At 30.1% G+C, this 14985-nt stretch overlaps 3 protein-coding genes across 4 annotated transcripts; 1 reads left to right on the top strand and 2 right to left on the bottom strand.

Annotated features, from left to right (window-relative positions):
* The first annotated feature begins 2954 nt into the window (after positions 1-2954).
* On the top strand, positions 2955-5281 carry LOC136780348 (probable nuclear transport factor 2). 2 transcript variants are annotated; one of them, XM_066738644.1, is made up of 5 exons: positions 2955-3199; positions 3272-3343; positions 3551-3649; positions 4030-4185; positions 4769-5281. In XM_066738644.1, the coding sequence occupies exons 1-4, from the start codon at positions 3092-3094 to the stop codon at positions 4141-4143; spliced, it is 393 nt and encodes a 130-aa protein (XP_066594741.1). In that variant the 5' UTR covers positions 2955-3091; the 3' UTR covers positions 4144-4185; positions 4769-5281. The 2 variants fall into 2 exon arrangements, with proteins under 2 accessions (XP_066594741.1, XP_066594742.1); XM_066738645.1 differs by lacking the exon at positions 4030-4185 and having other exon boundaries at positions 3021-3199.
* Positions 5282-5425: 144 nt separating this feature from the next.
* Positions 5426-8250, bottom strand: Hpd (4-hydroxyphenylpyruvate dioxygenase). Its single transcript, XM_066738643.1, has 12 exons — positions 8081-8250; positions 7908-7934; positions 7772-7834; positions 7579-7683; positions 7370-7495; positions 7136-7225; positions 6955-7055; positions 6788-6865; positions 6438-6672; positions 6245-6367; positions 5899-6015; positions 5426-5816 (listed from the first exon to the last, which is right to left on the bottom strand). Exons 1-12 carry the CDS (start codon positions 8081-8083, stop codon positions 5742-5744), a joined length of 1143 nt encoding a protein of 380 aa, XP_066594740.1. The 5' UTR covers positions 8084-8250; the 3' UTR covers positions 5426-5741.
* A 1558-nt stretch (positions 8251-9808) lies between these two features.
* Positions 9809-14745, bottom strand: HPS4 (Hermansky-Pudlak syndrome 4 protein; the record flags this gene model as incomplete). The annotated part of the gene is made up of 8 exons (XM_066739017.1): positions 9809-11506; positions 11676-11902; positions 11978-13360; positions 13610-13777; positions 13859-13928; positions 14010-14104; positions 14188-14418; positions 14506-14745. Coding segments are annotated over 8 exons (2589 nt in total), but the record flags the coding sequence as incomplete, so codon positions are not given.
* Between the last annotated feature and the right edge of the window lie 240 nt (positions 14746-14985).

The following is a 14985-nucleotide window of genomic DNA, read 5'->3' as shown; positions in this document are numbered from 1 at the left end:
GCTCTCTCACTCTTTAGTGAAGTCGCTAACCGTAACAGAAATAAATTATTGCATGTAATTTTATAGAGTTAATTTTAATTTATTTAACTTTAATATAATTAAAGTAAAACTGGCAGGCTTTAACAGTCTTTGAGGCTTCTGTCTTTATTCGCTGCAGCACTCACACACACATACACAATAGACACGCTCCGCACTGACTGTAGTCACAAATTTTCTATTTATTATGTGAATTACACACAGATAAAAGCTTTTATTTTCATCACACACTGCATTCATTACTATATATTCTATTAAAATATCCCAACTGCATTACTTAAATTTCCCTCTTGACATAATTAAATATGCGGAAATTATATAGAAAAGTTAAGTTTAATTTTTAAACAATTTATTGTCACCAATGCTGAATACTTATAATTGCACAACACTATTAAAAAATTTTAACCAGAATTTTAAATTTATTTAGAAATTAATAATAATTAATAAAATCTTAAATAAATTTAAATTGTTTGTATAAAAATAATAAAAGCTAATTAAATTTATTTAAATTTTATAAAACGCGGGACAATTTTATTAATATTATAAAATAAATAGCTCATATGTGATGAAAATAAAACATTAAATTATTTTTAATCGCGACTAATTTAAATTAAATGTCAGTACTCAGTGGTTACGAAAAACCATAACGCGGGATCCACTGACGACCGGTACGCGGATATTTGATAACTGAGTTGATGTACCCGCTACGCGAGACGGCTATGCGGAACAGGTATCGCTTATTGTGGGCGGGTTAATTAGCAATCGCACCTGATTGGTTGCAATTTGAGATATTCCGCAAATCAGTTGCGACTGCTATCGGTATGAGTAGGATCTCTTTCACCAACTTTTAAAATGATTATTTTGCCAAGTACGGATTGACCATTTTTTCGAAAATACTTATGCTAATACATTGCAATGTTAAAAATTTTATATAATATGGCAAATTTAGCGTTTTAAAAGCCAGTGAAAAAGAATCTTAACGAGTAGTACCTGTCCCGGATGGTATTTTTTTGAAGCGCGAGTTACAGTTTATCTATCAAATTTCCGCGTATGAGTTGTCAGTAAATCGCGCTGTTTCTTTTTATAATCACTGACATTTATTTCGCATTAGTTGCGATTAAAAATAATGTAGTGTTTTATTTTCATCAAATACGTGCTATTTTATTATTATGTTAATAAAATTTTATCGCTCTTTAATAAATCTATGTAAATTTAATTAAAATAAATTATTTTGTTACAGTTTAATTAATTTTAAGTAAATTTTCATTCATTATTATTGATTTTATATAATACAATAATTTAATGGAATACTGTATGTGATGAAAATAAAAGCTTTCATTTGTAAAAGAAGTGTAATAATTAGAAAACTCGTAAAAATTGTCAGTGTGCAGCACACGCGTGTGCGTGTTTAGTGCTTGCACGATTAAAAGTAGAAGACTCAAGGACTCTCTTAACCCATAATTCTCATTATTTTATTTTGAAGTTAAATGAACTATAAAATGAACTTACTACAGTTTAATAAAATAATATTTGTTATACATTAGACGGTCTTATTCTAAAATGAATGCGCGTTTAAAAATTCCACGCCATGTAGTGACATTTAAAAAATTCGTGTCGCGTAGTGTCGTTTAAAAATAATTCTTTTGTAAGTGAATATCGTCATTATATATGCTATTTTGCAATTAATTTACAATAAAAAATGTAGTTAATAAATATTTTAAAACATCTGCATGTTATAATAAATGATGTTCTGTTAAACAAATGTCTGCATTTATACTATTTATAGTTCCCGCTTACATCTGACGTGTATAACGAAATTTACCGAGCTCAGGCGAAGTTTTTTTAATAGTGTATAGACACTGTGGAAAATTGATCGCCGTCTTTGAAATTCGTAGAGAAAGTACGAAGTGAAGTTAACTGAAAGGTCGCCGAATCAATTTCCGATGGTGTATGTAGTGCACAGTGGGAAATCAGTGGAAAATTGAATCGTGTGTGGTTCAGCTAGCTTCACTCTGTAATTTAACATGGAAAATGATTACTATACACTATAGCTGAAAGCACACACGATTCAATTTATAGTTGTGTAGTATATACATACGAACGAAGCAAGCGAGTGAGTTAAGCCTACGGCACACTATGCAGGATTTCGTGCTAGAATGCTTGCTAGAATTATGAAGACCAATGATGATTCAGTTGTGAATTAAATATAATAATCTCATTGGTCCTCACAAATCTAGCAAGCATTCTAGCACGAAATCCAGCATAGTGTGACGTAGGCTTTAGGTGCGCGAAGTAAAAGCGCTGGTCTTTTTAATGCGATTCCTAAAAGCATCGAAAAATTATGGGAAAGCCATACCTTTCGATTCCTGTACTGGCAGGGTTTTTCTCTAACAGCGGAACATAGGAGATTTCGTGTTATTTGACTATAGTAAATTTTACTATAGTCAAATTACTGTTTTCCATTTAATTTAAATATTAAACGTAGAAACCAAGATTAATTGAGTAAAATGACATTTATAATGAATAATAAAAGCAATTAAACTAAAATAACCATTAAATTGTAACTATCTACGCTTTTATTAATTATAATAATGTATAGTAAGTACTTCATTGCTATAGTTAAATAACACAATCCTATGTTCCGCTATTAGGTTCACTGTAACGTGAAGAAATTCAGGGCTTGAAACCTCAGAATTTGAAGAAAAAAAAGCAGTTTCCATGTTCGGGAGCTGGAAATGAATACACTCTGAAGAAAAATTAGATAAATTATGTGATAATTTATCATTGTTACATGCAATAGCCGTCTATCTAGAACGATTACTGCCTTTTTCTCTTCAAATTCTGAGGTTTCTAGCCCTGAATTTCTTCACATTACAGTGAACCTTAGAGAAAAACTTATAAAAAGCTCTATATTTCCGTGATTTCCGTTTTTCCTTGTGCGCGCGCATTTTATCCGGCTATTGGCTAATATATATATATATCGTATCTTCTATCTAAAATATCAAATTCTTTACATGGTCGTTAACGACTAACGTCGTTAAAAGTAGAAATTACCATGGCGTTAAATCCTTCGTATGAAGCAATTGGAAAGACTTTCGTACAACAATATTATGCCTTTTTTGATGACCCTGCGCAAAGGCCAAACTTAATAAATTTATACAATGTGAGTATGCTTTGAGCAACATATTTAATTCACTGATTCTACATTTATAACCTTAATTTCACCTGATCCTAGACGGAATCCTCCTTTATGACGTTTGAAGGCGTTCAACTTCAGGGATCCATCAAGATTATGGAAAAATTTAATGTAAGTATAAATAGCTACAAAGTACTTATATGATTTTATTTATTTGTAAAATTAATGAATAACTATTTCCTACAACCAGTGGACCTATTGTTGTTCATTAGCCTTGCAAAGTTTCTGTGAAGAGTTTATTATAAACATAATTCTTTCTTCTTTAGATTTCTATCAAGAATGATTATAGAAGTTTGTTTCTGCATTATCTTTTTTTAGAGCTTATCGTTTCAAAAAATCAACCGGGCAATAACAGCAGTTGATTCGCAGCCTATGTTTGATGGAGGAGTCCTTATAAATGTTTTAGGAAGGCTACAGGTGAGAGAAACATTATATTTATCTTATTTCTTATTCAAATTTATTCTCCGAAATATATTGGTAAGGCTATTTTAAAAGTTTTAAAATGACCTGTTTTAAGTATAAAAATATTAAAATTATGAAGCTGTTAATAAAAAAGACGAGAGGAATATTTAAAAATTGAGTCTTTTGATAGAGGTCTTTGATAATTGTTTAGTGAAATAGAATGTTGGCTGGACACATTATGTGAATACATACTTTATTGCCTATCATTTTTTGTGCTGCTGTGTGAAGGTAGATATTGAGTTATGACTTTTTTCCATCAACTCTCTGTATATATCTACCTCTGCAAAGAAGATGAAATAAGAAAATTGAGTCAGTGATTGTTGATGATTGGGCAGACTGATGAGGATCAGCCCCATGCATACATCCAGACATTTGTCCTGAAGCCAATCGGCACCAGCTTTTTCGTGCAGCACGACATCTTCAGACTTGCATTGCACGACACAGTTTAAACACCGAGTACCAATTGTTCGTCCATTGATCTTCGTACTGTGGTAAAGGCAAATCTGAAGCCCACTATATATAATGTTTTCTTATGCTTTTTGTTATGTAAACATGCCTATGTATTATTAACCATTGCCCTTTTTTTTAAATACATTTGTTATTACCTTTTTTCTAGCATACTTATTAAAGTATTAAATATTTTGTATATATTTTACTTCTCTTTTCCATATCAATTCTTGCATTTATATAAATTTTAAAATTTTCTTATGACTCATCTATAGTAGATACTGCAGAGATCTCAGTTTTTTTTTGCATGTCTGTTAAGTTAAAGTACATTGAACTATACATTTAAATTACCAAGTAGCGTATATATGTATAATTTTAAATTGGGCAGATTAAGTCAACAAGAGTAATGGCAACAGGACATATACCAGATACATTAAATTCTTAATTAACCACAGTACCATCATCCTTAATTGAATGCTTTGTAATATTAAAGCAAAGATCATGCTGCATTTCAAAGTTTTTATCACAGCAACTAATTATAGTTATCTTTTTTAACAAACATGTTTATTGCTCTTTGTTATGTGTAACTCAATATTTAATTCATTGAAATTTATAAACTGATTACAGGCAGATGAAGATCCACCACATGCTTTCTCACAGGTGTTTGTGCTGAAGCCACTGGGTAACTCGTTCTTCTGTCAACATGATATTTTCCGCCTTGGCATTCATGATGCATAGTTCAAGCTGGAAATTATCTGTTTGTTACCGACCAATGTCAAGCAGTTAACTGAACTATGAACTTTTCAATATTAAATTAAGTGAGCTATTTCTTAACTAATATCCCTTGTCATCACGCATAATTCAATCCTTTTTAGGCATCACTGTTTTTATACAAAAGCAATTTGCTTACATAAATATATAATGGTCAGAAAAGATCTTTCAGAATAAATACAGTTCAATAACCGTTATGCTTTCTTCAATTACCTCATTTAAGCAAATATTTGATGTTTAGCAATTCTTTTAAAAGCTGGTACTCTCTACATTATCTGAAAAATGATTGTAACATATTTTATATTTTAATGCTATGTATTTTTGTAACACAAAGTTGGCTGTTAAATACAACATACAATTACTAATGTTTTTTTTTTATTGACTATTTCTTACATCTAATAATGCAGATTTAGAGCAAACCTTTACGCGCGCAGTCGAGAATGGAAATTCTTTATTTTTTTGATTGGTGAAGTTACATTGAAACACAGAATTTATTTCATAATAATAGTTTATCTGTTCTCACTATTTGTGTTTAATTAAAGAAAAGTAAACTAATTTCAAATGAAAATATTTAATTATAAAACTTCAATGGTATACATCTATGTACAATATTTTATGACTCAAAGAAGTACATGCATTTTTCTCATGTATATTTAAATATACGCAATTGCATATGATTTATATTTCGTTAATGAATATTAAAAAAATCATTTAGCAATAGTTTGCTTATGCAGTATTGAACACTATAATAGTTCAATATTGAAATACACATTGCCTTCCTACCAAGCCTTCCCATTTCTTTTTAAACAGGAGCATTCTCACAGTGTGATTATAAGTTACCACGTTTTGCTTGCTCCAACTCAATTGCTTCAAACAGAGCTTGGAAATTACCTGCGCCGAATCCCTAGAAAATAAGAAACATTAATAGTCTGTTGAATTAATATGAACAAATTATTTATATATTTTTTTTTCTAAAGTAAACATACGTTATGATTATGTCTTTGAATAACTTCTATAAACAGAGTTGGCCGGTCTTGCATATTTTTCGTAAAAATTTGTAGTAGATATCCATTTTCATCATAGTCAACTAATATTTTTAATTTCTGAAAGAATTTAATTTTCATTATTAGAATAAATAAATGTAAAAATTCCGAATAATAATGGTCAATTTCCACATTTCCAATTCAAATGCTGATGGACAATTAGCGTTGCAACCTTTAGCATATCGAGCTGCCGACATATATACGTAGAAGTTTAAACAATTGAAGTTGATGATAAAATTTGTACGTTAAAACACGAAATGGACATGTGGAAATCGACGTTTACGTATACCTGAAGAATGTTCATATCTTCGGCAACTGTAACACCGCTTGCTTCCAAACGTTTTTTCAACATACTGTAATAACTATCCGGAACATCTAAGAACTGCATACCTCTGGCACGTAAATTTTCTATCTAAGAAAATTCACGGTTGATAAAATAATGTTAAAGATAATTATAAGAAAACTTATTCTTTAATACTTACTGCTTTAATTATATCATTGGTATTGAGAGCAATATGCTGAACTCCACTACCACCATAATATTCAACAAATTCTTGGATCTGCGAACGTTTCTTGCCTGGCGCTGGCTCGTTTATGGGCATTTTCACAGTTTCTTCCCAATTAGTCATCACTATTGAACGTAGTGCTGAATATTCAGTATGCAACTGTGTGTCGTCCACGGACCAAAATCTATGAAATTGCAAGCATTGCTCGTACCTGAAAAAATAGTGTTTTCTTATTTTTACACATACAAGAAAAAAACTTATTATTACTCTTATGCAATATTTTTGAAACTAGCAGTAATTTAATGTTATACGTTCAATTTACTCACCACTTTGCAACAGGCTCCATTTGTTTATCAGGCTGATTACCAACCACATGATCTATGAAGTTCAAACCAATAGAAGGGCTATTAAACAAAAGATAAATTATTTAAATTTAATATCAGAATTAAAAAAAAAAAAAATAACAAGTATTGTAAACTTGACTAAGACTTACAGTATTTTCAGCAGTACATCTTCGGATTCTCGCCTGAAGCCTGGTAAGAAAAATCCTCTATACTTGCTTCTCTCAATTAATGTGTGGTACGTATCTCCATACTATAACGGAAGAAAATTTAAGTAAATTATTTTATAGGAAGAAAATGGTCGAGGACAAGTGAAAGTTAAGAAGGACATACAGTTTGTATTGTGCAAAAACGAATTGTGCCAAATTCGTCAGATTCTTCCCAAATATCCCGCACTATGTGCGCTCCTCTCTGTTTGGCAACCTGTGGTGAATTTTCATTCATAAATTTATTGTAAATTTATTTTACAAACAATAATATTTTATTCGATTTCTTAGCGAAATTCAAATTCTTTGAATTAAATTACAATTACATTGGCTCATTTACAAGACAATTTTTTTACTTTACCTTGACAATAGTTTCGATATCTTCGACGTTAAAAGCGATGTCTCTGGCTCCATCGCCGTGTTTTGCAAGGTGATTTGCCATTTCTACCTCGTCCGGCTCGTAAGCGGATTCGAAGACGAACACAATCTAATTAATAATAATATATATAATGAAAGCACAATCATATCTTTTCTATTTTTACACAAATGCATCGGAAACAGATAATTTACCTTATTTTGTTTAACAGCGTGCGATGCAACGCGCCTGGAACCAGTTTCTAAACCACGGTAGCCCAAAGGTTCAAAACCCATTCTTGCACAGTAGAAACTTGCAGCCTTTATAGCATCGATTATTAATTATAATAAAATTTAATATTGTATCTTGTAATATTCCTTATACACAATCTATAAAAAGTATTGTTACCTGTTTTGCATTGCCGACCCAAAACTTTATGTGATCGAAACTCAAGAATTTACCACCAGTTGGCTGTAGAAATCATTAAATCTTTATAGTGCACTGTTATAGCAATTAATTTATTAAAATATTTTTGATCACTCACCTTGGGCCCTTTATCGGTATAGGTAGTCTGAAACGAAACATAAGAATATAAAGTGATTTTTTAAGACTATTTATTTTTAAAGTATGTATCGATATGAAATAATTGATGTATGATAAGTTAGAGATTCTTAGAAAGTTTATTGAAAAAAATGAGAAAGTGGAGGGTAGGCTTACCATGATGAGCGGGAAGGAAGAAATGGAATATTTTCTGTACAAGTTTGTTGGATAAAGTTAAAGGTAAATTGTGTTGCGGGCTGGCGGTATAGCTTCGCTTAAATATGAGCGCCGGCCAATCAGTAATATTGAATCTGGCCCAGGATTGGTCGAGCGCGGAGGCTTGTTTACGATTTACACCTGAGACGACGTTCCTCAGAACCGATTCCCCTCTCTTTTTCTCGACTAGATTAAATGCATAATGCGACTCGTGTCAAACAGGTTTTTCTAGAAATCGCCACGACGCTGCTAGCTGATTACAACGTGTTTTAGAGGGCTCGCCTCCAAAATCGTCATAGCTGAGATCATTCTGTTTTTAAACTCCCTCCCTCACTTTCTTCTTCCTCTACTTCTACCCCCCCTCTCCCCTCCTGTTCCTACAGTCTTGAAAAGTTTACATTTCCAAGGATTATTTTTCTTTGATCCCATACAAAATTAATATTTAACGATCATATTATTATCGATCGATCCAACCAAAAATATTCTATTATGTCTTTTAAAATTGCTACAAATTTATCCATTTTTTCGAATGTCATAGCAGAATGAATGCATACAATTACCTTTGTAAAAGCATGGTTAAAAATTATTTATGACATGAAACGAAAATTATAATAAATTTCGAGGATAAAATTTATGAAATTTATTCTCTAAAAAAGAAATTATAAATTAGCCCCTTTATCTAAAAAAAAGAGCGAAAATTTAAAGAAGAAAAGTCAAAGATCAGTGGAAGAAACCAGAGATTTACCTTCTGCTGAACTGTAAAATCAGAAGTTAGTAAGAGAAACGTATTCTTTCAAACGAATTCCTCCAAAATAAACGAGTCTAAATACACTTTAAATGTATTGTCATTGTTTTCCAATACGTTTGGGTTGAGTTATTAACAGTAAATGATAAAAACCTGTGTGTTGGCATTTTAATACATCGAAGGTCTATGCAAAAGCAAAACATTTAACTAGTAAATAAATTTGTATTCCATGACGTAGTAGTATTCTTTCATTCGCTCCCATTTTACAATTTTACACCCAACGCGAGCATGCGCTTATGAGAAATATATTAGCATTGCTGTTATACGATGATACAAACCATAAAATTTTTCCACTATTTCATAAGGTTTTCTTGACTCTTTGATTAAACATTCATTCGTAGCTTGACAAAAATCCTATAATATCATTAATAAACCATTTAATAATTCAATTTTTATAAAAATCCACGTAAAAACTTTAATATACGCTAAGCGAATCGAAATATTCTAATACTCGATAAAATGAGAAATTTATTCAGTGGAAGCATGGATACTTTGTGAAAACCTGTTCGTATTCACACATTCGGAAAGATATTTGTATCGCTGATAGTATATAAACATGGTAATTAACTGGTCCGACGAGGAGTCCCGCCTAGATCGGAACTCTAAAAAAATAGGACAACTACTTTCCTATATAATCTACGTATTATGAATAATCAAACTAATATTAGCGATATTATACACATTGTTTTCATAGCTTAATAGAATTCTTTTTTGTTTCATCTAGAAAAATTATCTAGTTTCGTGACATTTCATACTTTTCTTTTATACTGGCATTTGCAAAAATACATCGACTTAATTTTTGTAGTATTTATTAACAATTTTTTTATATATTTTTTCATTTATTTGTTTAAAAGGTTTAACGGTAAACAATAAAAAAGCTGATTGTTCGCGAACTTCTATATTTATCATTTATTTTATGAAATATGCGCAGAAAATATTGAAGCGATTTTCAGTGCGTCTATATACAATTGTAATGTATTAAATTAGTTTCTGTACCACTATCGCTTAAGATATTTATGCACAAAAATTTTCTATTTACAGACGGATAAAATTTAATCTAAATAAAATTAAAATTTATCATATTATAATTGAGTAATTCATCATAAAATATCTAAGAACAACTAAGTAAAAAAGAAAATAAGACATACCACGAATTTATTAGCACTGAATTTTATTTTTTTACTGCATTCTTTAGGGCGTTTTAAATGACAGGCCCATTATTAAATAAATTACACAATTCTACCGAATATATATTTTTTCTTTTTTAAATATAACTTGACTATCAGTAGAAAAATTCATTGTATATATATATATATATATATATATATATATATATATATACCTTAATTAAAAATAAACTAATTTTACCTTCAATTAAGAAATTATATAAATCAATTATAATAAATTATCATAAAATACTTAAAATCTATAGCGTAGATACATAATTATTATTCTTTGTAGACAAGAATTGTAGAACATACTATTTTGTAAGGGTGGATTCATATTTGAGTAGTATTGCGTCCAAGAATGCTATCCCAGCACTAATACTCTAATATTCTTTTATCTTTTATGTATTAAATATTTATACAAATCAAAGTAATAATGCACGAATGGCATTCGTTCGCGCAAAAGTCCGCTAGTCTGGATTAACATTAAGAAAAATAAAAGATCTGTACATTTTGAACTACCAAAGCCGCTTTTCCCTCTTCTTTGTTTCTTCGTTCTCGTTGACGTCTTCTCTTTTTAAATACACATAGAAATATTAATTTATTGGAGCTTATTCTTTTTACAATCAATAATTATATTCAAATTGTTATTTTATTAATATACTTAAATTTATTGTTAATTATTTACGTTTAAGTATAAAGTGCGGTAAAAATTCTTTTTTGCATCAAATATGCAAAAATGGTTCACGTTTAAAATAGACGAGATGTGTATAATACAAAGAAATCATAATTAATTTTAACCAATGATCCTGTAAGTGTAGAAAAAAATAACCTATTGTATTAAATTTCATTATGTAATTTTTAATAAGTATAACGCACTGCAGTTTGACCTCGCACTGCTGACAATAAGCGACTGTTATGAATTTTTGGAAGCGCCTATAATTAGTTAAGCATTTAAATAACTATATACTTAATGAAATTTAAAGCCCAAGCAGGTTATTTTGTTTTACGCTCTTAACTGAAATCTCGTCGTTTGTTGAAACACCCTGTATATTATAAATTGTACAGTATAGTCAATATTTAGTTTATGAAACAAAAAATCTAAATTTATGTTAAAAAGCATTATATCTAAAATGATTGCACAAGTATTATTCTAAGCAGTTCTGTGTTTAGTTTAATAAATACTTATAAGACGTCGCGAAAAAATAGTGGAATGAAGAAATATATAGAAAAATAAAGCTTTATAAGAGAAAGATTCCATGATCTCTGACAAGTCTTCGCTTGGCTTTGAGGGAAATCACTCCCATTAAATCTGCAGGAGTTGGAAGACCTCCAGGAGTGTTTGCTTCTGCTGCTTGTTGATAAAATACTTGAACTTTCCCACATTGATTACCATATACCACAGCATCTTCCGTTCTAGAAATAAATAAAACTTTATTGTGCAATTATATTTTCTAATGACCATTAAATGTAACATAAAGAATTCAGTCTTAAAGAAACAGAGAGGAATATTAATTTATGACATGTAACCTAATAATAGATTTTTCTTTGAACAAAATGATTCAAATTAGCAAGAAACATTTACCTTACTATAATGTCTGTGAGATTACTTGAGCACATAAACCTATCATGGAGGCAAGAGGCAATATCTAGCTCAGTGACACCCCACAATCCAGTTCTTTGCATTGTGTCCCAATCAGGGTCGATGTGGAGGATACTGTAAAGCTTCTTACTTTCATTAGATGGCAATGGATCTAAAGACTGCTGTAAACGAGCTTCTAGCTTCCCTAAAGTACCTATGCAGGTTTTCCACTATTGTATAAAAAATACAAGTTGAAGACATGTTCAACAATTAACAAAAGTATAGTATAAGTAGTGTATACTTACCAGGTTATGAATTAAATCTGGATTATTAGCAGTTCCATCTTCCATCAATAATATCAATACCATATTTTGATGTCCACAAAGGAAGAGTTCTACTTTTTGCAATAAATTTTCATTTTGTGAACTGATCCCAAGGTTTTCTTTCAGTTCATCCTTTTGATCAATGCTAGGTTCTTTTTCAACAGCCTCCAGCTTCTGCTTAATTATCTGACTAGTGGATGATGGAAAACCAGGTTGTATTTCTCGAAATTCACTAGGTGTTGTTTCTTTACTGCAAAATCCACTAGTATACTCATCTACTAACAAGCTTAATTTTGACATAAGTGGTGTCAATTGCAATCCATCCAATTTTCTCTTTTGCAAAAGATCACAAGTGCTCTGACCAGATTCTGTTGTAGATTTTCGTTTATCGTCTATTGTTTCCATCATATTTAATGGTTTTAATGGTAAGCTCATTGACCTACGGTAAGATTCTTGTTTACTTTTATTATCAAGTTTAGCATTGCATGAAAAACTTGCTTTCATTTCTAACTTCTGGCTCTTGCCTTTGATGCCAAGATCATTCACAGAGCTATCTATTTTTGGTGAGAATGAAACAGGCTGATTTTTAATCAAATCACTTGGGTCTCTTGTTACTTTATTGCATTGACTTTCCATCTCTTGGTAATGAGTTGAAATATAATGTTCATATAATGATTGAGATATTGGAAAGCCATCACGATGAAAAATTGGATAGAATGGATCAGTAATGGTATTATAAAAACGTCTTTTATTTGGTGAAAATGGTCCTTCTGGTGATTCTCCTTTATAATCAATAGATAAATTTTTAGTAAGCTTTGGTAATCCTAAACTGTAAGCTCTTAAATGTATACTACTTGCATGTTTACGGATAGATGTATCAAGATCAGGCAAGCTCAAGCTTCTTTTATTTGTATCTTTCCAGCTGATTCTTTTATCTTCTTTATTTCCTGTTGCATTTCGCAATTTATTCAGACGTTTACACCTCAAAGCTTCTTTTACCACATCAGGAATATCATCATTTACTTTTATCTCGGGACTTTTTCCTTCAATTGCAAAGTTATCTATTTCCTCATTTGTATTGCATATTAACACTGCAGTATCATGCAATATTCTATTGATGTCTTTCAAAGGTGTAGAGCAAACACTGGGTACCTGAGTATTGTAATATTTTGTACGTTCCACTTTTACTTCTTGCTTACGTTTTGGAGAATTGTTAATGGAAAGTGGTTTGGAAGATATATGATATACATTATCAATATAACGAATAGAATCTAACTCCCTCTCTTCAGGTACTGTAAAAATTCGTGAAGTATCCCGTTTCATTCCCGAAAGTGGGGTATCTCTTACTGTGCTTTTAGTTGTGTTCTGCAAATCATAATTACGGTAAAGAATTTTATTACATTTTTTATAATATTTTATGCTTTATACAGTATGGCAATTCTGTAACTTCTTACCGACAATTTTTGGTATCGTTAGTCGCATTTAACGACAAACATCGCTAAATGTAATTAAGTGTATATCTAAGTATATCGTTTTCGGTCTTTAACGATATCAACAACTATCATTATATCTACATAATACACAATCAGATAATATTCCTAATAAACTGTTTACCTTTCTTTGTATCAACTTTTTAGCAACTGATTCCAAATAACAACTATGGTATCTAGCTTCGCTTGCTTCTCTTTTAAGATCATCAAACTGCTTTTGGTCAATGTAAACTTGTAACAGTTGTACTCCTAATGGTAAGTGAAATTCTGTACTTATTTTCTCAGCAGGAGCCTAATGTTAAAAAAAAAAACAAATTAATATTATTTTAATTTTTATTTTACAGATATTTTCAAATAAATATTAGTCAACTACCTTGATACGATATGGATCAGTAATAACTATTTGCTTAGTTAACTCTGAGCTTAATTGCGTGGCAATAACTCTGAAAGCATTAAAACATAGTTATATATTATTGATTAAATATAAATAAGCTTTTCTATGCATATAATATACAAAATTGTACTTGTTATTATAAAATAATGCTCCTCCCATAATACCATTGGTCTCTTGATAATACTGCAGTAGATGAATTGATTCTAAAAACACATTGCTAGCACTCTAAAATTAAAAATTACAAACTTATTAATAATGATTTTTATCTAAATATAAAGTAAACTTCTGAAGTAAATGTAGCTACTTACTTTTGGCAACTTCATTATTGGTATATTGGAAAATAAATTGGCACTGTATTGAAGAACTGGTAAGTATGTTTCAAACATTTGGTATAATTTTTCCATAAATCTATTTCTATCATTATTAAATGATTCTAATATTTTTTTGAAGTCACAGTGGAAAAACTTTAATATTGATTCTAATGTACTTGCACGTCTTTCCAAAATCCAATCTTGAATATTTCTGTCAGTTCCAACAGCCTAAAAATTAGATAAATTATTATATAAACATTATAAGAGAATTCTTATGTATCATATTGTTTGTAACGAAAAACAATAGAAACTTACTAAGATAAATTGACCAAATTTTTTCAATATAAATTTTCCACCTTGTAATGATATAGAATGTGGTGCAGAAAATGATGTTGTTAGAAATTGATTAATTCCCATCAACTGGCCTGCTAAAGCAAGTCTTTGAGTCAAAGAAACCCATGCTGGATGAAAATAAATAACTGCTTCGGCTGGATCATCTTCTTCTTTACAACACCTTGCAGTGTCATAAATAAATACTATCATCATCTCTCTATAAACAATTATAATAAGATCAAATTAAATAATAGGATATATTACCAAGCCAATAAAAAAATTGCTAAATCATATATGCTTAACATTAATTTTTAATTATAACATATCAAAATGAAACAATATACTTACATCCAAACACTAATGCTAACTTTCTTTAAAAGCAAAAATTTATCATTTATATTTAAAATATTATCTAAATACAATTTAAGCTTTTAAATCAATGAGCTCTAAAAGATAATGACT

This window comes from Prorops nasuta, unplaced genomic scaffold (assembly GCF_024137725.1).
Source record: "Prorops nasuta isolate Cenicafe-Biocafe unplaced genomic scaffold, Cenicafe_Pnas_1.2 PNAS00019, whole genome shotgun sequence".
NCBI lineage: Eukaryota > Metazoa > Arthropoda > Insecta > Hymenoptera > Bethylidae > Prorops > Prorops nasuta.
This window is presented reverse-complemented; position numbering and strand designations above follow the sequence as displayed.

Coding starts and splice junctions, on each gene's coding strand:
- LOC136780348 (XM_066738644.1), top strand. CDS start 3,092: ATGGCGTTAAATCCTTCGTATGAAGCAATTGGAAAGACTTTCGTACAA. Junction 3,344..3,550: donor AGATTATGGAAAAATTTAAT/GTAAGTATAAAT, acceptor ATCTTTTTTTAG/AGCTTATCGTTTCAAAAAAT. Junction 3,650..4,029: donor ATGTTTTAGGAAGGCTACAG/GTGAGAGAAACA, acceptor ATGATTGGGCAG/ACTGATGAGGATCAGCCCCA.
- Hpd (XM_066738643.1), bottom strand. Junction 7,835..7,907: donor ATACCGATAAAGGGCCCAAG/GTGAGTGATCAA, acceptor TGATTTCTACAG/CCAACTGGTGGTAAATTCTT. Junction 7,056..7,135: donor GTTTTTGCACAATACAAACT/GTATGTCCTTCT, acceptor CTTCCGTTATAG/TATGGAGATACGTACCACAC.